Genomic DNA, 27,370 nt, shown 5'->3' on the forward strand with positions numbered 1-27,370 from the left:
AGATAGGAAATGAAATGAAGAGTCCGAAGCCTTTTCCAAAATGCACCCTGCACAGCTGATAAAGGTCAGGCAGGGCCACACCAGAATGGATCAGATAATAAAGTTCATTCGTGAAGAGGAGGCAGGGTGCAGACTTAGAGGATCCAGGCAAGGTTTAGGATTCGAGGGGATGCCTCTACAACTACAGTTAAATAAGAAGCTGGAACCTTATGGATACTTGCGCTGCCAAGAAGAAGATCAACCGGATAAAGGAGACATCAAGATGAGACATCTGGAGACCTTGAGATGATGAAGACGAAGACGTAGCTTGAGGACATCACGAAGACACGGGATCACACATAGAATGAAGTGCCTTGAAAAGCAGATGTCGAGAAGCCCTAAGGAGGACTGGCTGCTTGCGAAGGCAAGGAAGGAATGAAGACTGAAGCTTTTTATACTGCAGAAGAGGCGGATCCAATGATGACATCAGAAGTCACCACTCCCTCGTAGCTTTAAATACTGAAGAGAGCCGGCCTCGCCCCCTAGAAGCAGGAAGCAGTGCAGGACCCTGGACAGTGGCCCTGCTGCACAAGAAGATGTGGAGCTGAAGATAGGCCTCAGGGCAGGCCCCGATGTCCCAGGCGGCTTTCTGCTGCTGAAGGTGAACCAGAGGCAACCTCTGGACGCAGGAAAGGCCGGGGATGCGGGCCTTTTCCCCTCGGAGGATCCAAAGGTATGTTGGTGGCCTCCGGGCCACATAGGAAGCTGTAGGCAGCCTCCGGACACGCCAGGTGTTGCAGCGCGGCTCCTGCCGCATGGTAAGGGTTGCCGGCAGCCCTGGACCACAAGGGTGAAAGCAGGAGGGAAAAAGAAGGTGGAGATACTGCCCAAACATGGCAGAATCTCAACACTCCCTTTGGGATGTACCTAGGCAATCCTCTTCCATTTTAAAGCTCTAAAATATGAGGTTCTGTACAAGTTATCATCTTAGGATGAATCATAGCAAATAGTATGTGTGTATGTATATATGTATATGTGTATATAAATATTTAGTAAAAGTTAGTTCGGAAAGGTTTCAACAGTCTTTCAAAACATCTTCAGCATTCGCCTTTATGCTGAGTCCACTTTCTTAAACTGAAAGGAGAATAAATGGAAAAAAAAAAAGCAAGGGCCTACTGCTGGTTATGCTGTAAGTGCATATAACACAAGCATTAAATTAGACTTCAAAAACACTTCCAGCAAATAAGTTTCAGCCCAGCAGTTTCTTCCACTGTAGTAACGTTACAAAAAATAGAAAACCAGTCCCTACTTTCAGAAACTAAGCTTTGTGCACAGCAGGAAACCATGCTGCCTATGCAGTCTCCATTCTCTGCCACATTTCATTCTCTAGGAACAGCTTCTAGAGAACTAAAAAATGCAGCAGCCTCAGCTTTGGTAGTGAAAAACAGCACTTTATTGTTATGACAAACTCACAGCTTGGCTGGAAAGGGAAGAGAACATCTTATTTGTTTACGAAGCAGTTCACTACAGATAGGTGCCATGTCCATGCTTTGTCACCATGTGGGAAGAATAGAAGAATTTTGTTGCCCAAATCTACTGCCTCTTACGGTCAATGCGCCAAAAATAATTTAACTTTTAGACCAATTTAAAATGCGTGCCATGACTGGGCGAGAACTCCCACCCTGATCCTTTGACAGGACCAATTCAGTGCACTCTTTCACAGCATGACCGATCCTTGGGCCCAGTAAGACTCAATCGATCCAGGAGCCACGATTCCACAAACTGGTTTTAGCTCTGCTTCTTTTAGTGTCTCCGGCAGCCCTATGATGTGAACATTATTGTGCCGTTTCGATTTTATTGATCCTCAACCCTTTCCAGCAACACTGCATTTTTTGATTGCAATTCCTCAAACCTGCGTGTTCCACCATATTTGTTCTATCTTCATATGAGGATATGAGATTCTCAGCCATTTTCCAATTTTTTTTATTTTTGGCTTTCCAAAACTGCTTTCAAATTGCAAGCCTCCTCCATAGAGGCTTTATTAAATTGCAAGCCTCCTCCATAGAGGCTTGCAATTTAATAAAGTGGTCATCAAGTGTCAGTGAGAAGCTTTTCATTATCTGTTACAATACTTTGTCAGAGCTGCCACAATTTTTTCGCCACTATCAGTCACCGCCACTTACGCTTCACCAGCCTTCTTTTCCCGAGTACTCCTTTGCAGTTTACTGCTCATAACCACCGCACTTTCTCACCCAGAATCACTACAAAATTTCAGAGAGCGCACCAAGGATCACGGCATTTGAGATAGGAACTTGATTATATTTTCAAGTTTTACGAGAGGCCCCACAGGAGCTTCAACTCTGTGCATCCAGCTCAGTGTAGAGCATTACCAGAAGTCAAGCAGCGGTGTTCTTTTTAGAGAACTGTGGTTTCTTTCTAACTTTCCTCCCATGAATATCATTCCTATTCTGTTTTTTCTTGATGGTTAGTGAATGGACCCTCGCATCAGCTGCAGTGAGAGACTCCTGCAGATCGTTAGATATTAGTCTGGGTTTCTTTATGACTTTGTGGATGATTTTCCAGTTTGCTCTTGGGTGTTCTTGGCAGGACAGCTGCTCCTGAGTAAAGTTACTGTGGTTTTCAATTTTTTCCATTTGTAGACTCCCCATCTTGATAGTAGATGAATGGCACCCCAGTGTTTAGAAATCTTGAAATCGTGTCTTGACAAATGATCAATTATTTCTGTCCTCAAGAGCCACAAACAGGCAAGGTTTTCAGGATATCTGCAATGAATATGCATGAGATATATTTGCATGCACTGTTTCCACTGTATGCAGATCTGTCTCTTGCATATTCGTTGTGGATATTCAGAAAATCTGTTCTGTTTGTGGCTCTCAACCAGAGTTGGCCATCCTTGAACTCCTGTCTTTCGTAGGTGCTCTGAAATTTATTTTGATCCTGGATTCATGAGTTTCCACTAACTTGTGTTGTGAAAACCAAACTTGAAACATTTGGGACCTTTATATAGGACAGTCATGCAGATTTACTCTGCATGGTTGGTTACTTGTTACCCAGTTATTTAAGCACATGATTCTAATTAGTTGTTTGTGCTAAGAAAACTAGAGATCCACTTTCTGCTTCTCACACACTGATTCTGAATTTAAAGAAAAAGTAGATGGAATCAGGCCAGGAAAAAGGTAAGCTGATAGCTTTGAGACTCTAGCTAGTAATACTACTATCAGAGAATATGCAACACCACCCCAGTATGAATTTTTTCAAACTGCATAGTGTTGAGCTCTAGGAGGGACTTTCAACAGATGCAATAATTTAAACTTGAAAATATTTTCTCCTTCTCTATCAATTATGTAATATTGATGTAAGCCAGGGGTGTCTATAAACAAGAAATAGGGCAGAAAAAATCTAACGCCCATATGTTTTCAGACTTAGAATTTATTTTATTTATTTATTTAAAATCTTTTCTATACAGTCGCTAAGTTATATACCATCGCAACAGTTTACATGTAGGCACATATTTAATGTAGGTAAAAGTGTACTATAGTACATTCTAACAGGTGCCGTCAAAGGTTCTGTTACAATATACCAGTAGACAAAATAATTTTTAGAGAAGTGGGTCATGACCGAGTGTTCCGAAGGTATTTTCACGTGTAAATTTATCATACATGGTGTTATCAATATGCTTATTGTGATGTGTAGTTCATGGACTACTCTACTGTACCGTCCATGATCGTAATTTTCCAGATGTATCATCAGATGTTTCCAAACTTTGTGAAAGAGCTATGAGGTCCCCCGACCCAGACCATGTTTCGTACAGAGAGCTGTGTCAGGAGGGTCCCAAAATCTAGATGTAAAATAGGTAATACAATGTTCAAATAACAGGACATCAAACCACAAAAATGAGGGTATAAAAATAGAAAAGAGTATATAAAATGTATAAATACTTTTACCATAGCTTTGCAAAGTATTTAACTGCTGAGAAAATATGATTCTGGTGACAAAATAATAAAATGCAGTTAGCTAGAGGATATAAGCACATAAAACAACCACAAAAGTGATTAATGCAAGAAAATTAATCTATCAATAGTTGACTCACCCAGAATTCAATATATGCAAGATGGATGTGTTGAGGAATTTAAAAATACTTAAGGGCATCCAGTCTGTAACACATTAACATGAAGGGTCAGAAAAAGACTGAAATGTCAGTGAATATTTGAAATACATTGCCATATAAAGGGGCTGGACATTTGAAACAATGTAATTCAAAGGACAGTATTGTGTACAAATTATACTTAAAGAAGGTGGCAGCTGGCATCATAAATTAATAAGGTTATAGTAAATGTCCAACATTAGAAATCCCCACCCCCAAGTGAGTTTATGAAAGGGTCAAAGAAAAACAAGGTTGGAGTCAAAAATTATATAAGAAAATGTAACAGATTACAAACTGCGACAATATGACAAAACGAGGCATTCATGATGTAGTTAAATATAAGAAAAATGTTTTAGCAGACTGCAGGATTGTAAAATATTGAGGTTGATGGAATAAGCTATACAGCTTTTGTGGGCAGCGTGGGTGCAGTGGACCTAGCAAGGTAATTTACAGCACAGATAAGATATCACAGAGTAGCTGCTAAGAGTCAAAACATAATTGTGATGGTTATTAGAGCAAAGATAACTGACTTGAAAATTGGTTTAAATTGATTATAAAGCAACTTACCAAAGCAGGGGTTGCCTAGAGAAGCAATGATACATTGGAGAAAAGCATAGCTCAAATCTTGGTATTTAAATACTGAAGTGGACAGAGACAAAAACTAGGTCAGGGGTGGCCAACTCCAGACCTTGAGCCACAAACAGACCTGGTTTTCAGAATATACAAAATGAATATGCATTAGATAGATTTTCATGCAGTGCCTCTATTGTATACAAATTTCTCATGCATATTCATTAGATATCCTGAAAACCAGGTCTGTTTGTGGCTCTCATGGACTGGAATTGGTCACCCCTTTTCTAGGTAAACTAAATATTTATACTATAGACACAAAATGGAGCAACCCTTTATTAGTGCATCTTGACTCAGTGTTCTCTGCTCTTGACTCATAATATAGAAGGGGTAAGCAATAGTGATCATGAAATGCCACAAACTGGTCTGGTTTTCAGGATATCCAGTGCATGCAGATATACCTCATGCATATTCATTATGGATTTCCTGAAAACCAGACCAGTTTGTGGCACTTCAGAATTGGAGTAGTCTACCTGTGTAATAGAGGTGCCAAAGAGAATAAGCAAAGGTAAGTACCCCGTATTTCAGATTATACATCTGTAGAGGCGGTTAACTCATTAAACTAGTTTGTAAGAATTGCTTATGTATGGTATCTAAACATTTCAACTCCAATCTTCAGCTATTTAGTCATGTTTGTCTATTTTAGGGCTCCTTGAAAGGGGGAAACAGCGATTCTTGGATGAATCCCATATCCAAGCAGTTTTCAAACATGGGACTGCTGGTAAGTTTCCTTTGATATCTTTCTCAGGTATCCTAATGTTTATGGGTAATCATGTCTGTAATAGCATGGTTCACCTTTGCTCTCAGGAAAAGAATGCTGATGTGACAATTGGATTGTGATTGGAGAATTTGGGGAAAAAGAAAAGGTCTTTACAGGGCATTTTTTTGGTGCCTGCACACAACTTCAGTAATCAGCAATGCTGAGAAGAGTTTGTGGGGTAAAGTGTGACAGTTAATTGTATTTTACAGCTGTTCTAATTGTGCAGTGGCAGTGCATATACTGGCAAGTAGGATGTCTAGTTTTTTTAATGTAGGCAGGCTTGTTTTTTGGTTTGATCAGAAGTGGTCAGAAATGAAGACACAGGTGGTCTTTGTCAGCATGATAGGTGAAGCTGAAGGTGAAGACTCTGAGAAACCAGGAAGGTTAAGCAAAGCAACCTGGCTGGCCCAACATAATTTTTTTGAAGATATTTGCAAAATGTGACAGCTTTTTAAAACACATATTGTTCCTTAAACCAAATAGAAATTTTCTTCCCTTTCTTTGTTCAGTTTTCCTGCTACATGGAAATTTGATGTGAATCGGGTCTATTTTTGGCAAGTGTGTATGACATATATAGAGAATACCTCAATTAAAATAAAATTGTCAAGTTTGGTTGCAGTCATGGAAGATAATATACTTATATAATTAAACTAAATATTTTATAGATTTTTTAAAATAAAATCCAGTTAACATGTTTTATTGTGGTTATCAGCAAAATACCTCATTTCAGCATATGCTCATTGATATAGTAGAGTTTTACTTGTATTTCCATAGAAGTGTGCCACAAATATGCACTATGCCATTCAATGGGCTTATGCTGAAGGTAATCAGGTACATTGCTGACATCTGTAGTGAAAAAATTGCTTTTCTCTGTTAGCTGAATTGTGTGTTCATGTTAATACAGAACAACTAGAAGATTAGAGACAATAAGGTGTACACAAAATAGAAAAAAATGAATATTTGCCCCACAATATAATTCAAACACCTAGCACACATGTTTGAAAAAAGAAGGAAAGGACTTCAGATAGGAAGTGAATGCAATTCATGCTTTGGCCTTATATCAATCACTAGTCTGAAAAAACTATAACTCTTGTCAATAAATGTTCTTGAAAAACCTTAAATTTAGCTTTTTTGCAATTCCAGAAAGTAATCTGCCCAACAGGCTGCATCCAGAGAGCCACAAAACTGTAAATAAATAAATGTGCTTAATATAGAGACAATAGTGAAAACTGAAATAAAATTTGAATATAACTTACACGCCAGTTGAAAACTTAATCATTTGTAGTGACCCTAAGTCTACAGCTTTACTTTTAAACGGGGCACAACTGCAGCACAGTGTCTTAAATACAAAGTAGTGCTGAATACCTATCATTCACAAAATGAAAACCACATGATCTAAAATAGCCAATCAGAAGAAATCTTCTTGCACATTTAAAAAATTAACCAAACACCAGGTATTCTATAGGTCCATTCACAAAATTAAATACCATTCAGTATACAAGTTCAAATTTGCTGGTTCAATTGTTTTTAAATAGAAAATAGATCTTGTTCTCATCTGTGTTAAGTCCAGATCATGATTCCCTTTCTAACATTACTAGACCCCAGATCAATAGCCAAAAAAGGAAGACTATAAGTATGAAAATGGTCTAAACTATTGGAACCTCATGTCGTTTATTAAAAATTACATGTGCATAAAACTTAGTTTACCAACATATAGTTAGTACATGTACAAATCATGATGTAAAAAATGTTGAAGCAGAAATTGTACATTGATCCTAACAGAACAATTTTTAAGTCTTCGAAGTATGAGGATTTTTGTTTGATACATGACACAACAAACTGTAAAAGTGATCACATTTAAAATGTCCATAAATCAACTTTTCCTAGCGTGTAGCCAGATGGACTCAGGACCAGTGGGTTATGTGCTCTTCTGCTAGCAGATGGGAGACTGAGTCAGATTTCAAAGCTGACGTCACCTTAGATATACCCCTGCAGTGAGCTCAGCTCTTCAGTATCTCTCTGTCTCCTAGCAGATGTGGACACTATCCCACAGACTAGAATCGTGTTAAGAATTACAGCAAAGAAGAAAAATTTTTTACCTTAAAGAAGATCGTGAATTCCAGAGGTGATTTTCGATATCCCTCAGAGGTGTGCTTTGGTCCGGTAGCCAGTTCCCGACATGGACTTAGCCCCCAGAGTGGCTGAAAGGCAGCAGGTGCACAACAGAGTGTGGTGTCGGAGGATGGGTCCGGAACTACTACATACGATACCATTTCGGAGTTGCAGAGATCCGGGGTGCTATCTCCACAAGAGGGCACCTCAGGGGCCCCTACTCCGACTCCCCCTGGGGTTAACATGGACCCAGGGACCTTCTCCTGGCTAGAATTTTTCCAGGGGCTGCAAGTCTTCGTTCAGGCACAATCAGCCCCGGCTGCGACTTGGGTTCAACCCCTGCCGGAAGCATAGGATCCTCCTGGCCCTGTTCGGATACCTCGAGACATGCTCGCCTAACCAAGAATTTCCCGGACGGGGACCCGGATACCTCAGATGATGATGGCGGCTCTCTCGATGTTGTGTCCGTCGGTTCCCGACGACCTCTCTCTGCCCTCCTTACCTCTTTGGCGCCTCCCTCTTCGCCTGTGGGAAGATTGGCTGCCACGATGTTTAAACAGTTTTAATCAAGTTATTTAAGCAAATATATATTTACAATGGCTTTTCGAAGAGAATACTGAAGAGCTGAGCTCACTGCAGGGGTATATCTAAGGTGACATCAGCTTTGAAATCTGACTCAGTCTCCCATCTGCTAGCAGAAGAGCACATACCCCCACTGGTCCTGAGTCCATCTGTCTACACTAAGGAAAAAGAAATTATCAGGTAAGTAATTTCATTATCTGATATCTTAGGTTGAACAGCAGATTTAAAAATAATGTAAAGGACTCAAAATATCTTTCAAATTATATCCTTGAGTGTAAGCCAGCCTAAGGCAGCAAAGAGAATAGCTAGGAGGTAATTCTAATGAACAAGGAAATAGCAGATAAACTGAATGACTTCTTTGCCTCTTTCTTTGAGGAAAATGTTGGGAAATTCTTACACCTGAAACATTCTTTAGTGGCAGAGAATCTGAGCAACTAAAGCAAATATCTGTGACAATAGATAAACTAAAGAGTAACAAATCATCGGGACCAGATAGCATCTGCTCCAGTGTTCTAAAACAACATATGAAATAGCTAACCTATTATTAGTATATGTAACTTATTTAAAACAGTCACGATTCCTGAAAACTGGGGTGGCCAGTGTGATGCTGATTTTTACAAAGGACTCCAGGGGTGATCCAGGAAACTATAGACCACTGAGCCTGTCTGTGCCCGGCAAAACAATAGAAGCTATTCTTAAAAACAAAATAATTACCCATATAGACAGACACAGCTCAATGGAAAAGAGTCAACATGGTTTTAACAAGGGAAAGTCTAATCTTACCAAGCTTTTTTGAAGATGAATGTAAACATGTAGATAAAGATGAGCTAGTTGATATAATGTATTTTGATTTTCAGAAGGCATTTGACTTCCCCCTTGATACGTCTCAGGAAATTACAAAGTCATGGGATAGGAAGTAGTGTTCTATTGTGGATTGGTAACTGGGTAAAAGGTCAGAAACAGAGGATGGAACTAAATGGTTAGTTTTCCAAATGGAGAAAGGTCATTAGCTGGTTAAGAAAATCTAGAGGAAGAGCAGCAGTGAGCAAAACTAAAAGGGAAATATAAGGGCAACTAACCAATTTGTTAGGAAAGTAAATAAAGGAAAGAGGCCATTATGACTTTCTAAAGACGTAGTTGAAAGGGTAAGGGAGAAAATCTTAACATTCATAAACAAGAAATCATAGAATGAAGAAGACAGGCAGTAATATCTGCAAAAGCTAAGTGAAACTGGGAAAGTATTCCGGAATGCAAAAATTGAAATGGAAGAAAAAATAGCTAATATAGTAAAATGGAGTGCATGTTGATGAGCCTATTAGTCCCGCGATTTTTTATTTTTTTTAATTTGGGGCCTCTGACTTAATATAGCTATGATATTAAGTCGGAGGCCCCAAAATTAAAAAAAATAAATAAATCGTAAATAATAAAAAAAAAAAAAATCAGCCTGTGGCTCGCGGGTTGGAAGACGGACGCTCAATTTTCCCTGTGTCCGTTTTCCGAACCCATGGCTGTCAGCGGGTTCAACAACAGACACCGGTAAAATTAAGCGTCTGCTGTCAAACCCGCTGACAGCCGCCGCTTCTGTCAATAAGGAGGTGCTAGGGACGCGCTAGTGTCCCTAGAGCCTCCTTATTACCGCGGGCCCTCATTTGAATAGAAAATCGTGCGCCCAGGAGAATGGCATGGGCGCAAGTCGGGAGAGCAGGCGCTTGTCTCGGAGCGCCAGCTCTCCCGCGCATTTTTCTGTATCGGCCCGATTGCTTCTTTAAAGTTGGAAGTAGTTCTGAAGAATTGGAAAGGATTCTACTTACTTCCTATTCATGAAAATGGGAGTGAGCAGGCTAGTTAAGCTGACCTCTGTAGTGAGCAAATTAATGGAATTGCTGCTAAAACAGTTTCCAATGGATTGCATGGTCCGAGACAGCATGGTTTTACTAGAAGTAAATCTTATCAGATGAATCTGATCAGTTTCTTTGATTGGGTGACCAAAGAGTTGAATCAAAGGAGAGCACTAGACATAGTGTACTTGGATTTCAATAAAGTCTTTGACACAGTTCAGCACAGGAGACTTATAAATAAATTGACCATGCTTGACATGGAACCTGGAGTGGCTGAGGGAATGGCGGTAAATGGAGTTTATTCTGAGGAGGGGGCGGTGTTACTAACCATGTGCCTCAGGGTTCAGTCCTGGGATTGTCCCTCCTACATTTTTATGAGCAACACAGCAGAATGATTGTCTGGAAAGGTTTGTTGTGATACTGTCCGTGGGACAGGCCTGCGAGCAGCTTGCTTACCTCCAGCATTCCCCGACGCTGTCTGTTGTCCACGCGGCTGGGAGCCACCACTGAGGCCGTCTTCGCAGCTTGTGATGCCGCCTATGCTGATGCTATGGTTTGTGGCCTGGGGAGCCATGCCATCCTCTCCAGCCACCCCTGATGCTGCCTTGCCTCACAATGCACCCTGGAATGCCGCCGACAAGGTGCTCCTGCCTGGCATCTCCTAGGCACGTGTGCCTCTCAAACATTTAAAGGGTCCAGCGGGAAAAGCTCCACAGCCCTCCCTGATGACATCATGCCTGCAGCCATACAAAATGGCCCCTCAGTCACTTCCTGGTGGCCTTTTGCAAGGAATTGCTTGCTCCTGAATTTTATTCCAGCTTCTCACTACTGGAGTTCTTCCTGTTCCAGTCTTCGCTTCTTCAAGGCCTTCGTGTTCTTTCTGGGAGTTCCTCTGTTCTTTCCATGTTCCTGGTCTCTTGAGGGTACTTGCGCCTCTTGCTGTTCCTGATGACAAGACTTTCAAGTCTTTGGTCAAGTTCCTGATGTTCCAGTCCTCATCTCAAGTCCTCCTTCCAGGTCTTCTCTCTCGTCTACTTCTCCAGGCGTGTCAGCAACGTTGTCAGCGACCAGCCCAAGGGTTATGTAGGGCACCTCATGGCACAAGGACTGTCTCTAAGTCCATCTTCGCTGATCAAGTCTCCGGTAGTCCCTTGTTTTGAGTTCCTGAATGCTGGGGTCTTGAGTCCTTGAATCCTGTTCCTGGTCTTCGGAGCTCCTTGCCGGCTTCTGTCCATGTTCAAGTCTCAAGTCCAGAGTCTGCTCCATCTTTAGTGTGGTCCGCAACCAGCCCATGGGTTGTGTAGGGCACGCAGCGGGGCAGGACTCACCCAGAGTCTTTGTCGTGTTTCCAAGCCAAGAGTCTGCTCCACATTTGGCACGGTCTGCAACCAGCCCAGGGCATACTGTGGCATAGGGCTCAATCTGAACCTGAAGCTGAAACTTGAATCTGAACTGAACAAGAAACTGAGTCTTGTCTAGTTCCTGCTCTTCAGTGCCTTCATAATGTCCATGTTTCCAGAGTCATTTTCTGTCCTCGACCTCCATCTGTTCTGATTCACATGCATTTCCCAAGCAGCAGGTCCAAAAGGGCTTTCGAGTGTCTGGAGGACTACCCCAGAGACCAGCATTGCATTGCTGGGTCTCATTCCTGTAAAGTCTGCTGGGTCTCATTCAGTGAAGTCTGCAAGTGTTCCAAGTCTCCAAGTGCTTCTAAGCTTTTGTCCAGCCCGTGCCCGGATGCACTCACCTACCTACAGGGTGTACCTAGGAACCTTGTCCTGGGGTTGTGCCGTTGCCCAAAGGCTCATACTCTCCTGACAATCAGGCCTTGTGCCCTCTTGCAACATTTATTTTCCCCAATGATACCAAAATTTGCAACAAGGAAGACAGCCAGGAAGGTGGAGGAAACATGAGGGAGAGATCTAATAAATCTCGAGGAATGGTCTAGAGACTGACAGCTAAGATTTAATGCTAAAAAAATGCAGAGAAATGCATTCAGGCTGCAAAAACCCAAGGTAGAAGTATAGTATTGGAAGTGAAATTTTAAAGCACAAAAGAGCAGGTTCTGGGGGTGATTGTATCTGATGATCTTAAGGTATCCAAACAGGTGGATAAAGCGGCAAAAGCCAGAAAGATGCTTGACTGTATAGGGAGAGGAATGGTCAGCAGAAAAAGGGAGATGATATTGCTCCTGTTTAAGTCCCTGGTGAGACCTCATTTGAAATATTGTGACAGTTCTAGAGACAGCATCTTCAAAAGGATATAAACTGGTTGGACTCTGTCAATAGTAAAATGATCATTGGGCTTCGTTCTAAAGCATATAGGAATAGACTTACAGATCTAAACATGTATACCCTGGAGGGAAAGGCAAGAGGGGGGGGGAATATGATAGAGATTTAAATATCTCAAAGGTTTCCATGCACAAGAGACTAGCCTCTTTCAATGGAAAGGAGGCTCTAGAGCAGTGATGGTGACTTCCAATCCTCAAGTGCATCAAAACAGGCCAGGTTTTCAGGATATCTACAATGAATATGCATGAGAGCAATTTGCATGCACTGCCTCCATGTATGCAAATCTGTCATGCATATTCGTTGAGGATATCCTGAAAACCTGGCCTGTCAGATGAAATCTTAGGCAGAAAAGTGCAAAGTGATGCACAAGGGGAAAAATAATCCCAACTACTGGTTCTGTATGGAGAGTCACTAGCCAGGAAAGGACCTTGGAGTTCTTGTAGACAGTATGTTGAAATCCTCTTCAGTGCCCGGCAGCAGTCAAAAAAGCATATAGTGTTAAGATTTATCTGAAAAGGAATAGAAAAAATTGGCTCTGTCTAGGAAGGATGTGACCGCACCTTGAGTAGTCTAGGTATTTCTGGTCACCCCGTCTCAAGAAAGACATGAAGAAACTAGACAATATGCAGAGGGCAACAAAAAAGATAGGATGAAACATCTCTCCTATAATGAGAAACTATGCAAGCTTAGGGCTCTTCAGTTTGGAAAAGAGATGGCTGAGAAGGGACGTGATAGAAGTTTATAAAATCATGGGGGAGGTTGAACAAGTAAATAAGGATGGTTATTTACCCTTTCAAATACTAAAACAAGCATCTATTCCTTGATGCTAATGACCTGCAGATTCAAAACAAGTTGTAGAAAGTACTTTTCACTCAGGGTGCTGTTAAGCTGTATAATATGTTGCCAGAGGATGTAATCAAGAGGACTAGCTTAATGGGGTTTTAAAGAGGTTTCAACAAGTTCCTGGAGGAAAGGTCCGTAACACATTAGCCAGGTAGCCTGAAGATAGCTATTGCTATCCATGGAAGTGAGTAACTGGAATTAACTACTTTATGGAATCTGCTAGGTAATTGTGACCTGGATTGGCCACTATTGGAGACTAGATGCGGGGCTCAATGGACCTTGGTTTGTCCCAGCATGGCAATTCATATATTTTTATGTAAGATGTTGCTAATTTTTGAAGATTGCTGATAAAGCACAACACACAGATAATAGCTTCGTCACTGCATTGCATATTCATAAACACAAGGCACACTCTCAGATAAAATAATCCTTTTTTAGGCCTTAATTCAGATGAGAGAATCTTTGACCAAGATTTAAAATCATTCAGATCTGAACAAATAAGTTTGATTGCAAAAATTCATTGCAGTCCCTTAGCTTCTTGTATGTTGATGCAATAAGTTGGCCTGTCACTCCTTATCTGGATATCCAGAAAAGAGATTTCCACCATGCTGTAAATTGTGGTAAACTGGATGTTAACATCACATGAATTAATCCAGAAATGAAATTTCAGTTTCTCTTCTGTTCCATCCATATTAAACATATATCATCAATCTCTTCCACAAAAATCGCTTATCCAATAATTTGAGATGCATCAATCGAAGACTTTTCAAAATGAACCATGAAAAGATTTACTACCAAGGGGGGTCCATCATGGCACCCATGGTGATGCCTGAAGATATAATTATCAAAAATAAAATACTCTTCTTTCCTAGCGTGTAGCAGATGGACTCAAAACAAGAGGGTATAGTGTGCTCATGCTAGCAGTTGGAGACGGATCTGACGTCAGCACGAGTACATATACCCCCACAGGAAGTGCAGCAACTCAGTAATTTCCGTCTCCAAAAGCAATTTGGAGCTACCTCACGCTCGCTGAGCGTGTTCCAAATTCTACACAACTAAATTCATAGAAGACACCTACCTGAAGACGAGCCCCGCACTCCTGCGGTGATACCAGTCGGTCCCTCCCCCAGTTGAGTTTCCCGAGGCGATTTCCGTGGTCCCTCGGAGGTAAGGGCCTCGGTCCGGTGGCCGGCTCGCGGCAGGGACCTAGCCCCCGAGTGAGAAGGGCTCGGGCGCGGCGTAGAGGCAGCCTCGGTCCTGGCGTGGACTTGGCCCCCGAGCGAGAAGAGTTCGGGTGCGGCCCAGAGGCAGCGGGTGCACTTTCTCGAGCGTGGCGGTGACCGGTACTCACCCTCTCCCCCCGCAGCTGGAGACCGCCCGGGTCGCAACCGGGAAGCGCCGAAGACAAGGTAAGGCTTACATCTTTACTTGTTGGTCTCCGAGGAAGCGAGGATTCGCAGAGTCTGCCTAGGTGGCAATCCGCCACGGAGGTCGCCATTTTCCTGCCTGGTTTGTCACCTCGCGATAGGCGCACGCTGTTAGGCGCACGTTGTTAGGTGCACATAGTTAAGCATACATTCTTAGGCGCACGTTCATAGGCGCCCGCTGATACGTCCGTTCCCAGGCGCACATGGAGCGTAAGAGAGCCCATGCGTCAGCGGAGCTGGTCCCTCCAGCACCAGGCATGAGCCTCTGATCGGCATGCAACCTCAGAGCCACACAGAGCGAGGAAGCAGACTCCCTATGTGCCCAATGTGAAGAGGCCCTGGGAGTTCCAGGCCAGGGCCGGTCACAGCCCAGTGTACTTGCCAGTTCCTCAGGGAACACCCCGGACCTAGCAGGCAGCAGTGAGCAGCCGGGGACCCCAAGGGACCTGGTACCCCTCAGACCGGATCCTGCTTCGCTCTCCTGCTGTGCCAGGAGGCGGCGCAGATTTGGGCCTGGGCTCTCTCCCATTCCATGATACTGAGAGCAACCTACCTGGCAGGCATGGACAATGTGATGGCGGACAATCTCAGCCGGACCTTTCATCCCCACGAATGGTCCCTAGATCCCACTGTAGCAAACATAATTTTCCAGCAGTGGGGCCGCCTACACATAGACCTCTTTGCATCAATTCACAACTGCAAAGTAGATCAATTCTACTCTCTACACCTCAGCCGCACGACACCTCCAAGGGATGCCTTCGCCCACTCGTGGACAATGGGTCTTCTATACGCATACCCTCCGATTCCACTCATCAGCAAGACTCTTGTGAAGTTACAAGACCGGGGCACAATGATTCTCATAGCCCCATGCTGGCCGCGGCAGGTTTGGTTTCCCATCCTACACAACCTCTCAGTCCAGCAACCAATTTGCCTGGGCACAGATCCAACTCTAACGCAGAACAACAGACTGTTGCATCATCCGAACCTCCACTCCCTATCGCTTAAGGCATGGATGTTGAAAGGTTGATTCTGCAATCACTTGACCTTTCTAACGATGTGTCCCAGGTCCTCGTAGCTTCACGGAAGCCTTCTACTAGGAAATCTTCTCGTTCCAAGTGGAAAAGATTCTCCTTGTGGTGCACGACAAAGGAAATAGATCCCTTTTCCTGCTCCACAACAAGGTTCCTGGACTACCTCTGGCACCTCTCGGAGTCTGGCCTACAAACTTCATCCATCCGAGTGCATCTAAGTGCCATAGCCACTTACCACAAAGGTGTAGGAGATGCTCCTATTTTGGCGCAACCCATGGTAGGGCGCTTTGAGAGGCTTACTCCAGCTGAAGCCTCCTCTACGTCCTCCCAATTGCGGCATGGAATCTCAATGTTGTGCTAGCACAGCTCATGCAACTTCCATTTGAGCCCCTTCACTCCTGCGAGCTCAGACATCTCACTTGGAAAGTAATCTTTTTAGTTGCTTTAATGTCGGCTCGCAGAGTCAGTGAGCTACAGGCACTAGTAACATACCCACCTTATACCAAATATCTCCACAATTGTGTGGTACTCTGCACTCACCCTAAATTTCTGCCAAAGGTAGTTTCGGATTTCCACTTGAATTAGTCCATAATACTTACTACCTTTTTTCTAAAGCCCCACTCACACCCAGGTGAGCGGGCACTGCATTCCTTGGACTATAATCCAAGGAATTGATTTAAGGAATTGATTTAAGAAGTGATTTAAGGACCCCAGTCCTTAAATCACTTCACTGGCTCCCAATCGACCAGAGAATCAAATTCAAAGCATTAACATTAGTTCACAATGCATTACATACAACGGACAACACCGCTCTCAAAGAACTAATCCAACCACACAAACCTCAAAGACTGACCAGATCTGCCAATAAACTGCACCTTGAAATTCCCTCACTTCCTCTAGCCAAACTCACCAACTCCAGGAACAGAGCGTTCTCCATAGCAGGCCCAAATTTATGGAACAACATACCACAACATTTAAGCTCAATTCACGACATCAAATCCTTCAAAAAAGAACTAAAGACCTGGTTATTCAGCCAAACCTTTAGAGATGGCGTGGGATAAGAAATACACTCTCTTCTTGAACCGTTACACCTTGACGTTCCCAATCTACTAACACTCCTTCCCCTCTCCCCTCCCCCCACCATCCCACCCCTTTTCCCTCGTCCCTCTTCCAACCAATCCCTAGACATTACCTACATCACCCGACATACTCCGTTCTCCTTTTCAGACCCTTACCAAAGATAAATCATTTCTCCTGTTTAGCACTTACGTTGTTTATTTTTGGTCTATATGCTATTACAAGAATTTGATATACCAGCTCTTCTTAAGGAATATCTCATTCATATAAATTTTCAATTAATATGTTAAATAAGGTTCTACTTTTTGAATGTTAAATATGGTTCTAAGTTATATGTATGTATTATGTTGTTATCCTGTAAACCGGAGTGAAGGCAAAACGCTATACTTCGGTATATAAAAAAATCCAAATAAATATAATTATACACTCGCCTTTTATTTGGACCGTACTACAGCCCTTAGGAATTTCACCCAACTTTTTGTCTCCTTTGATAAAACCAAACTGGGAGTTCCGGGGGGCAAGCAAATCCTGTCCACCTGGCTGGCGGACTGTATTACTTTCTGTTACCAGCAAGCAGGCCTTCCTGCTTACTGGTAGCAGAAAGCGCATTCGATCAGAGCCATGGCAACGTCAGTGGCGCACCTCTGTTCCGTACCTATTGTTGACATCTGTAGAGCTGCCACATGGAGCTCTCTCCTTTGCTGCTCATTATTGTCTCGACAAGGCTGACGGGCAGGACTCAGTCTTTGGCTAGTCTGTCCTATGTAATTTGTTTCCAGTTTAATAACCCAACTTCCTTCCTGCGACCCACTGTGAAATTCAGGCTGCCCTCATACCCAGCAGCACCCCTGTTGTTGTGCCTGTTGCACGTTGTTGGGTGCTTTTGGTTACCTCTGTTCGGGCATCCTGTATCTCACTATTCACCCATATGTGAGGACTTCCATCCTGCTTGTCTTGGGAGAACACCTGTTACAGGTAAGCAACTCTGCTTTAACTCTTGAAGAGCCCCAAAAGTTAACAGAAAAACAGAAAATAGTTTTCTGTAGTTCCTCCAACTTAATATTGTGGCGATATTAGGTCGGAGGAGCCAAAAAAAGGAGTAACCTGTAACAGGTCTTCTCCCAGGACAGCAGGATGTTAGAACTCATGAAACCTGCCCGCCACCCCGCGGAGTTGAGTTCGTTTATGTTTCATTTTATTTTTCATTTGTACTTTTTGCTACAAACGAGACTGAAGGGGGTCCCCTGCTGGATGCAGGGTTAGTGCCAAGCTGGGCATGCTCAGTGTGCCAGTCAAAGTTCTAGAAACTTTGACAAAAGTGTTCTGTGATAGGGCTCCATCCAATATATCACACATGTGAGGACTAACATCCTGCTGTCCTGGGAGAACACCTGTTACAGATAAGCATCTCTGCTTTAACTCTTGAGGAGCCCCAAAAGTTAACAGAAAACCAGAAAATACTGTTTTCTGTAGTTCCACCGGCAGTCAGGTTAGGAAAATGGATGTTCATAAAATTGACTGGCCATTTTCCTAACCCACATACAGCCACTTTTCCTGGTTGCTCAATGCCATGGATGTGCTAGGAATGCACAATTTATCCCTAGTGCGTCCTTGTTAGCGTGGTGGCTCATTTGCCTATTGCATCTAGCGCCTAGGAGAGGCAATTGTGCGCACATTAAAAAAATAAGTATCTTCAGTTTAGATGCACATTTTTAGTGTATTGGTATTGCATCGGCATGTACATATTTGCTGTGATTCTTTTGGGTTTTTTTTTTAACTTTGCTTTACTCTTCCTTTCACTAATATTGCTTTTCTCATTGTACAATTGATACTCTTTGTCAAATCAGGCATTTTCTAGGCTCTATACCTTTCTTTTGACACTACTCAAGGAATAAACTAGCTTCTAATACTGAGGCTTCATCTCATCGTCCACCTTTAAATCTAAGCTAAAATACATTTGTTAAAGGCTTATTTCAAATAATGTATTGACTTATTTTTGATACAATTATATAATGTAATCTGCTCCTCATTTTATAGCCTTTTCTACATGTTGTAAGGTGCACTGTTTAAAGGTAGACCCAGTCCTTCCATTAGGCAAACTATGCAATTGCCTAAAGCAGCTTAAGTATTGGGGGCAACATGAACAATCAGGTCTCTTCCCCAATAACTCTAATGAACCAGGCCCCAAATCTGACAGAGAACAACTCTCTGCTTCCTACCTCAGGTCCTCCCCTTTGGGGCAGTATGCAGGGAACAGGAAGGGTGAGGGTGAAGCTAGACAGCACAAGGAAGTGTCACTCAACTTCTTAATCCATCATTTCCTCTCCCATCTATAGGAAATGGAAGGAGAAGGGATGATGTTGAAGTGGATAGCAGAGTAAAGAGTTCTCATGTATATTTCTATTTTAAATTTGTTTACGTATTTTGTATTTAAGGGTCTGTTTATGTGTGTGTGACAGGTAAGGTATTCTGCCAAAGTGTAGTTTCTGTATGAGTACCTTTAGCAATCCAGCTTGTTCTTGTATTGGTGTTCTAGGGCCCAGTTTAATATTTCCATGATGCCTGTTCATAAATAGAGTTGATGCTGTTTTGGTATGGCAGGTTTGTTGTATAGATTATTCCTTTTTTTTTTTTTTTTTCTTTTACAAAGTTGTTACTTCACAACATGCTTGGTAGTGGAGAAATTTTCTTACACTTACAGGTCGATACAGTAAGGCCGCGGTAGAAACAGTGCGGCAGTGTCAGGCGCACCCTTCCCCCCCGCACGCACAGCTCTCTTGACTTAGCGCCTGATACTCTCTTCTAATTGCATGCAAATGCAAGCCGAGGCTGTGAAGCGTTAGGGAAGGGTTAGGCCCGTGCAACCCATTTTACTGTATAGGCGCTTAATACAGCGCCTATACAGTAACCTGGGTGCGCTGGTACCTGTCATTTCAAATGACATTTGAAATGACAGGCACCAGGAAGTGTAAAAAAAACCCCCAAAAAACCAAAAATACGTAAAAACCTGAGTGTTAAAAAAAAAAAAAAAAAAAAAAATGTTTAAATACCTGTCAATTTCGTGCGGTCATCCAGGCAGCGGCGGGAGCCGGAGGGCCGCGTGGGTCCAGGCGGGCGGCGGCGGGAGCCGGGTGTTCCATCGGGCGGGTAGGCAGCAGCGGCATCTGGGGGGCGGGTGGGCCTTGGGCGGGTAGGCGCGTGTTCGATCGGGCGGGTAGGCGGCAGCGGCGGCGGGATCCGGGGGGCGGGTGGGCCTTGGGCGGCGGCGGAATCCGGGGGGGGCCTTGGGCGGCGGCGGCGGGATCCGGGGGGCTTTGGGCCCGTAGGCGTGTGTTCGATCGGGCGGGTAGGCGGCGGGATCCGGGGGGGCCTTGGGCGGGTAGGCGCGTGTTCGATCGGGCGGGTAGGCGGCGGGATCCGGCTGGGCGCGTGTTCAAACGAGGCCGCGGGCCGGGTCACACAGGCGCGCATTCATCCAGGCGGAGGAGCCGGTGGCGAAAGCAGCCTCCGGCAGCCCCCACCTGCAGTGAATGAATGCGCGCCTGTGCGACCCGTGCGATTCGGTGCGTCGTGACATCACGCCTTGAGCGCCGAATCGCACGGGTCACACAGGCGCGCATTCATTCACTGCAGGTGGGGGCTGCCGGAGGCTGCTTTCGCCACCGGCTCCTCCGTCTGGATGAATGCGCGCCTGTGTGACCCGGCCCGCGGCCTCGTTTGAACACGCGCCCAGCGGATCCCGCCGCCTACCCGCCCGATCGAACACGCGCCTACCCGCCCAAGGCCCCCCCGGATCCCGCCGCCGCTGCCGCCTACCCGCCCGATCGAACACGCGCCTACCCGCCCAAGGCCCCCCCGGATCCCGCTGCCGCCGCCCAAGGCCCACCCGCCCCCCGGAGCCGACGACTGCCGGCTCCCTCTGCCTGGATGAATGGCCGTGCGATTTCAGCGCTGAAGGCAGTCACATGCCGTGACTGCTTTCAGCGCTGAAATCGCACGGCCATTCCTTCACTGCCGGTGGCCGTGCATTCATCCAGGCAGAGGGAACCGTGGGCCGTTTTCGCCACCGGTTCCCTCTGCCTGGATGAATGCCCGTGCGATTTTGGCGCTCATGGCATGAGCGCCAAAATCGCACGGGCATTCATTCCGGCAGGGGCCGTACGTTCATCCAGGCAGAGGGAACCAGAGGCCGTTTCGCTGCCCGCTCCCTCTGCCTGGATGGATGCCTGTGCGAAATCGGGAGGAAGGGAGAAGGGACTGCCGTAGCAGGCCCGAGCCTTGCTACTTTTTCGTTTTGTTTTTTTTTTTTGCTTCGGGAGGGGACCGGATGGGGCTGCAGGAGACCGGACTGGGGCTACACCGGAGACCGGACGGGACCAGGGCAGGTAAGCAATGTTTTTTACACTACTCTAACTCCTACTAGGGGGAGGCGGTAAACTAGCACGTTAAGGCCGCGGCAAAACAGCAGGTTACTGAGGAGATAATATCAGCGCCTGTTACAGTATCTGAGGGGAATAGCTAATTCCTTCATTATACAGCTTTTTCGTTCATTTACATGCTGGGTGCGGAAAGGGTTATGCGTCTGTTTTAGGAAGCGCTAGGGATGCGTGAAACTGGAGACTGTATCGCTGAATCGCCTTACTCGTCTGTATTGTGCGCTCCCAGCACGTTACAGACGGGGAATCTTTAACCGCACGTTACTGTATCGACCTGTTACTGAGGTAACAGCAGAATTTGAAAATTTTTTTATTTGGTGAGTAGAAAGGGGAAACATCTTAGTACAGCCCAGCCAGCCATATCAGAGACTATCTTCAGCCAGTGCAGTATGTATTTCTTGATTTTGTTTTTGCACTCTATCCCCAAAATTCACAGTTGACATATTCATCAACCACTGTGACATAATTTCTGAAATGTGTGTGAATATATATATATGAGAGAGATAAAACAGTCAAATATTTAAACACATGTCTGTTTTTACAGGATTGTTCTGAGATTGTCGTGATTGTGGAGTTTAGCGAAATCTCATGCGGGGGAGGAGGGGAAGGTGAAGAAGGGGGTACACATTGAAGCTGAAGATTTACCCTAAGCTGTTTTATACCCTTTCATCAGACTGGTGGCTAAGGGCATCATATAAATGCAGCAATAAAGAAATGTTCTGACTGTGCAGTCCACTATACTGGCATATAGTTTACTGTGGCTGAAGTTTTATCCAAGAGGTGACAGTACATTGTTTTCCTGATTTTCAAAATGCTTTGCCAGTTTTATCTGTACAGTAGGTGTGTTATGAACTAAGATTTTATTTCTAGTGTTCAGACTTAAAGCACTGTTTCTTTTTGCCCTTTGCAGTAGTAGTATACCTATTTAACTTTTTGTGTTTTTTCAGAGCCAAGCAGATGATCCTTCTGGCAGTAAGATGGACTTATCCGTAGGTATGTATCACTGATATTCATAGAAACAGTATTATGTGGGTCACCATTTGTCTTCAGTGGCAAGGACCAGCTCATACATTCTTACTATGCAGGGTTCCCACATAGTAAGTTCATCTCACGTTAGACAATTCAGAAGGTAGGAAAAATATCTGAAAAGTGCAAGTGATAAATGAGTAATGACATCAGTTCTGAAATATCCATTTTCCTAGCATGTGTAGCCAGATGGACTCAGGACCAGTGAGTTATGTGTTCCTCTGCTAACAGCTGGGAGACTGAGTCAGGTTTCAAAGCTGACTTCACCCTAGATATAACCCTGCAGTGACTTCAGCTCTTCAGTAGCTGTCTCCTAGTAGATGCGGACTCTATCACCACACTAGCACGGTGTTAGCAGGATTGCAGCACAAACAAAGAAAATTTTTACCTTCACTTTAAAAGAAGATCGAGCCCTGCTCTCCTGCGGTAATATCTAAGGGTCCCTCCTCCAGTTGAGAATTCCTGAGGCGATTTCCAAGATCCCTCAGAGGTGTTCCTTGGTCCGGTAACCGGTTCCCGGCGTGGACTTAGCTGCTGAAGCAGCTGAAAGGCAGCAGGTGTAGAAGCAGAGTGTGGCGGTGAAGGCCAAAGCCCTCTCCCCCCCGCAGCCGGAGACATCTCTGTACTCAGCTGGTAAGCGCTGAGACCAGGTAAGTAGAGAAGAACTCCTCTGATCCAGAGACGTGGAAGGGCTTTGGTAAGTCTTTCCTCCAGTCTCCTTGCTCGGCAAGCCGTACTGACTTTGTTCCCAATCTCCGTTTGGGTGAGGGAAGGGGGTTCCGAGTGGGTTGTGGCCCCCCCGATGGTCTAGACCCCGTTTGCGGCTGTGACTCATCACATGGCGATCCGCGGCTGCTCCATCTTGCGACCAGTTTGTTACAGCATCATTTTCCCCTTCGACTGTTGGTACGCACGGTGCGGGCCAGCCTTCTGTGCGCCTAATATGCGCATAAATATTTGCATAGTTGTGTGCATACATACGTGCATAACTTAGCGCACAACCGACCCTTTACACATACTCGCGCTGAGGCGAATCCGTGAGCGCATGATATACAATAACCGGCTAAACGCAAAAACCACACAGGCTATGGCCCCGGCAGCAAAGAAGTTCAGGCGACAAACTCTCTGCGCGGCCTGCCATATTAGAGCCGCACAGTCTGACCTGGAATCCTGCCTATGTCAGCACTGTGAGGAGGCCCAGGGAGGGCTGGAGTCTCAAAAATTTTCAAAGCCTGGCCCATCCCAGTCGGAGGTCGGGTCAGCCGTGACCTTATCTGGTATCTCCCCGGACCTGAGCAATTCCAGGACGACATCCTCCCTGGGCGAGGGCAGTTCAGGGACCCCTATTCCAGTTCCCTCCTGGGACAAATATGGATCCGGCGGCCTTCTCTTGGTTGGAATTTTTTCAGTGCCTCCAAGCCTTTGATCTGGCGCAGTCAGCCCCAGTCACTGCCCGAGTTGAACCCCAACAGGGGGGTACCTCGCTCTCCTGGCCCTGCCTGCAGGCCACAAGACATGGCATGCCTCACTAAGAGGATCCCTGACAGGGACCCAGATACCACGGATGACGACTGGAATCCACTGGAGGACTAGGGAAATCCTTCCAGGCCTGGAACCATACCAGACCATTATTCGCTACTTCCACAGAGATGAATTACCAGCACTAGTCTCCCAGATCTTGAAGACTCTGGGAGTTCCGGACCCTATGGCGGAACCAAAGTAGAACCCCATCCTGGTGTCTCTTCGTAAAGCTTCTTGCTATTTCCCAATGCTGGAAGCCATCCAGAAGTTCATTGACCTGGAATGGGATGCCCTGGAGGCAAGCTTTAAAGAAGGTCGGGCCTTGGTAGCCTTGTATCCTCTGGAACCAGCGGTCAAGGAACGCCTGCATTTCGCCAAAGTGGATGCCATGGTCTGCACCATCTCAAAGCGAACAACCATCTCTGTTGAGGGAGGGGCGGCTTTGAAGGATGCTCATGATAGACTGTTAGAATCCATTCTTAAGCAAGCCTTTGACGCGACAGCAATGATACTGCAGATTGCTTCCTGCTGTGCCCTGGTGGCTCACTCCTGCTTGCTCCTTGTGAGAGAGGCAGATAGCTCTGGGGTGCATGCGAGAGAGGCGATTTGAACCCGCCGCAGCTTTCCTGACAGATGCAAGCTCAGACCTAATGCATACCTCAGCCAAAGGAGTAGTCTCAGTGGTGGCGGCCAGAAGACAGCTATGGTTGCGGAACTGGTCGGCGGACGCAACCTCTAAGGCTAACCTCAAAAAGATGCCCTTTAAGGGGATCCCTCCTGTTCGGAAGCAAGTTGGGAAACTAGCCAGTAAGTGGGGAGAATCTCCAGTGCCCCGACTACTGGAAGACAGGAAAAAGAGGTCTCAGTGCCCCTCTCCCATGAGGAGTGTGACCAGAGGCTACCAGCACTTCCGGCCCTACAGAAACCTGTCGTTCCAGTCACCTCGACCCTCTGGGAGGTCTCAGCCTTTCAGAACAGACAACCCAAAAGAGGGACAGGTTCGAGCTCAGGCTCGACCTGCACTTCCCAAGGAAGTTGGGCCGACCCATCCAGGAGGAGATAGGGGGTTGACTTTCCCTCTTGTCCCAGCGGTGGGTCAAGATCACATCGGACAAATGGGTACTGGACATCATAAGAAGGCTACACTCCGGAAATTTGCAGCCTCCCTCGGGACAAGTTCATAATATCTTGCCACTCCCAGCTCAAACTGGCAGTGGAATCCACACTGATAAGGCTCCTCAGTCTGAGGACTACAACTCCTGTACCCACACCCCAAGTAAATACGGGGCATTATTCCATTTATTTTATTGTGCCCAAGAAAGAGGGCTCATTCCAGTCCATCCTGGATCTCAAGAGTGTCAACAGTCATCTGCGGATATTGCAGTTCCGCATGGAAACTCTCCGCGCCGTCATAATGGCAGTGCAACCGGGAGAGTTTTTAACCTCCCTGGACCTCTCTGAAGCCTACCTTCATATTCCAGTCCATCAAGACTACCAGCGTTTCCCAAGCTTTGCGGTATTGGGCCTCCATTGCCAGTTCCCGGCGTTACCCTTCAGTCTGGCAACCGCCTCCAGAACATTCTCCAAAATTATGGTGGTCGTGGTGGCAGCACTGAGGAAAGAAGGGATCTTGTTGTACCCCTATTTGGACAACTGGTTGATCCGGGCGAAGTCAGTGGAAGAGAGCCTCAGGTGACCAGCAGGGTCTGGTCCCTCCTACAGGAACTCGGTTGGGTCGTGAGCATGGAAAAGAGCAGCCTCAAGCTCCTCCCAGTCCTTAGAGTACCTGGGGGCCCGATTCGACACTAAGCAGAACAAGGTCTTTCTCCCTCTCCTAGGAGGAGGAGGAAACTAATGGACCAAGTATGTCTATTTACGACCACAATGTGCTCCAAGGTGTTGGGACTACCTTCAGGTCCTCGGCCTCATGGCATCAACACTGGAAGTAGTACCGTGGACAAGGGCTCACATGTGGCCTCTCCAACGCTCCTTACTGTCACACTGGAACCCACTGGCCCAAGACTACTCGATTCAACTCCACCTACCAACGAGGTATGCTGTCTGCTCCAGTGGTGGCTACAGGAAATCCACCTAAGCAAGGGCGTAAGCCTATCCCCACCGAGTTGGATCGTCCTCACGACAGACACGAGCCTCCGAGGGTGGGGAGCCCACTGTCAGGAGCTGACAGCCCAGGGACAATGGACCAAGGAAAAGGTGAACTGGAATATAAACCACCTGGAAGCTCAAGCGGTCAGACTAGTATGCCTGCAGCTCAGCCTCAGGCTCCAGGCGCAAGTGATCCAGGTGATGACTGACAACTCAACAAAGTTGCCTACATCAACCGCCAGGGAGGAACCAAAAGCCATCAGATGTCTCTAGAAATAGACCCTCTTATGGAATGGGCGGAGTTTAACCTACAAGGGATCTCTGCCTCCCACATCGCAGGAAAAGACATCATCTCAGTGGACTTTCTCAGCAGGGAAAGCTTGGATCCAGGGGAATGGATGCTGTCGACCAAAGGCTTCCAGTTTCTAGTAAATCGCTGTGGCCCCCGGCTGTGGATCTGGCTACATCTCACAATGAGAAAGTCCCCCGGTTCTTCAATCTTAGACAAGATCAGCACTCCCAAGGGATTGACTACTTCATCCAGATCTGGCCAGAGGAGGACTTAGTGTACGCCTTACCCCCATGGCCTTTACTGAAGAAGATCATCCGCAAGATAGAAACACCACAGAGGTTTAGTCCTCCTAGTGGCCCCGGATAGGCCTAGACGCCTGTGGTATGCAGACATGTAAAGGCTCCTCATGGGGAGTCCTCTGTGCCTCCCCCCATACAGGGAACTTCTCCAGCAGGGCCCAATTATTCACGAAGATCCGTCTCGATTCTCTCTTACAAGTCTGGCCCTTGAGAAGGCTCGCCTGAAGAAGCATGGTTACTCGGCCGTGATCACCACCTTGCTTCGCTCTTGGAAGTTCTCAATGTCTCTGGCATACATACGGATCTGGAGAATATTTGAGCCGCGGGGTGTCCCCACAAACGGCCAAGATCCCCCATGATTCTGGAATTTTTACAGGATGGCCTGAAGGAAAGGGTTGTCCCTCAAGGTCCAGGTAGCAGCCCCTTCCTGCTTCAGGGCCAAGGTGAATGGAAACAGTCTGTCGGCACATCCGGACTTGGCCCGTTTCCTAAAATGAATTAAACAGCTCAGACCACCCTTAAAGTGGCCGGTCCTCTTATGGAACCTCAATCTAGTATTGGACTTCCTAGCAGGACTTCCTTCAGACTGATGCGCAGTTTGTTGCTACGCTTATTAACACTAAAGACTGTATTCTTGGTGGCAATATGCTTGGCCCGTCACATCTCAGAACTACAGGCACTATCCTGTCAGGAACCATTCCTTCGATTTACTCCAGGAACAGTATAACTTCGCACTGTCCCCTCCTTCTTACCAAACTTGGTCTCGGGGTTTCACTTGAATCAATCCATCTCCTTTCAGTCACCGGAGAGACACAGAAGACTCCCACCATCTAAACGTTGGCAGACTCCTAGTGCGGTACCTGGAGCACTCGGAACCAGTGCACAAGACAGATCGCTTGTTTATTCTTCACAGCGGGAAGAAACAGGGCGAAGCGGCTTTTGCGAGCTACTATAG

At 45.7% G+C, this 27,370-nt stretch overlaps 1 protein-coding gene across 1 annotated transcript in view; it reads left to right on the forward strand.

The window, feature by feature from the left end:
* Positions 1 to 27,370, forward strand: part of TNRC6B (trinucleotide repeat containing adaptor 6B) — an 877,462-nt gene that overhangs the window by 484,450 nt on the left and 365,642 nt on the right. The window contains exons 11-12 of the mRNA XM_029590231.1: positions 5,421 to 5,495; positions 22,119 to 22,164. Of these exons, the coding sequence (XP_029446091.1) occupies positions 5,421 to 5,495; positions 22,119 to 22,164 (121 nt within the window). The remainder of the gene's footprint in view (positions 1 to 5,420; positions 5,496 to 22,118; positions 22,165 to 27,370) is intronic.

This window comes from Rhinatrema bivittatum, chromosome 2, assembly GCF_901001135.1.
Source record: "Rhinatrema bivittatum chromosome 2, aRhiBiv1.1, whole genome shotgun sequence".
Taxonomy (NCBI): domain Eukaryota; kingdom Metazoa; phylum Chordata; class Amphibia; order Gymnophiona; family Rhinatrematidae; genus Rhinatrema; species Rhinatrema bivittatum.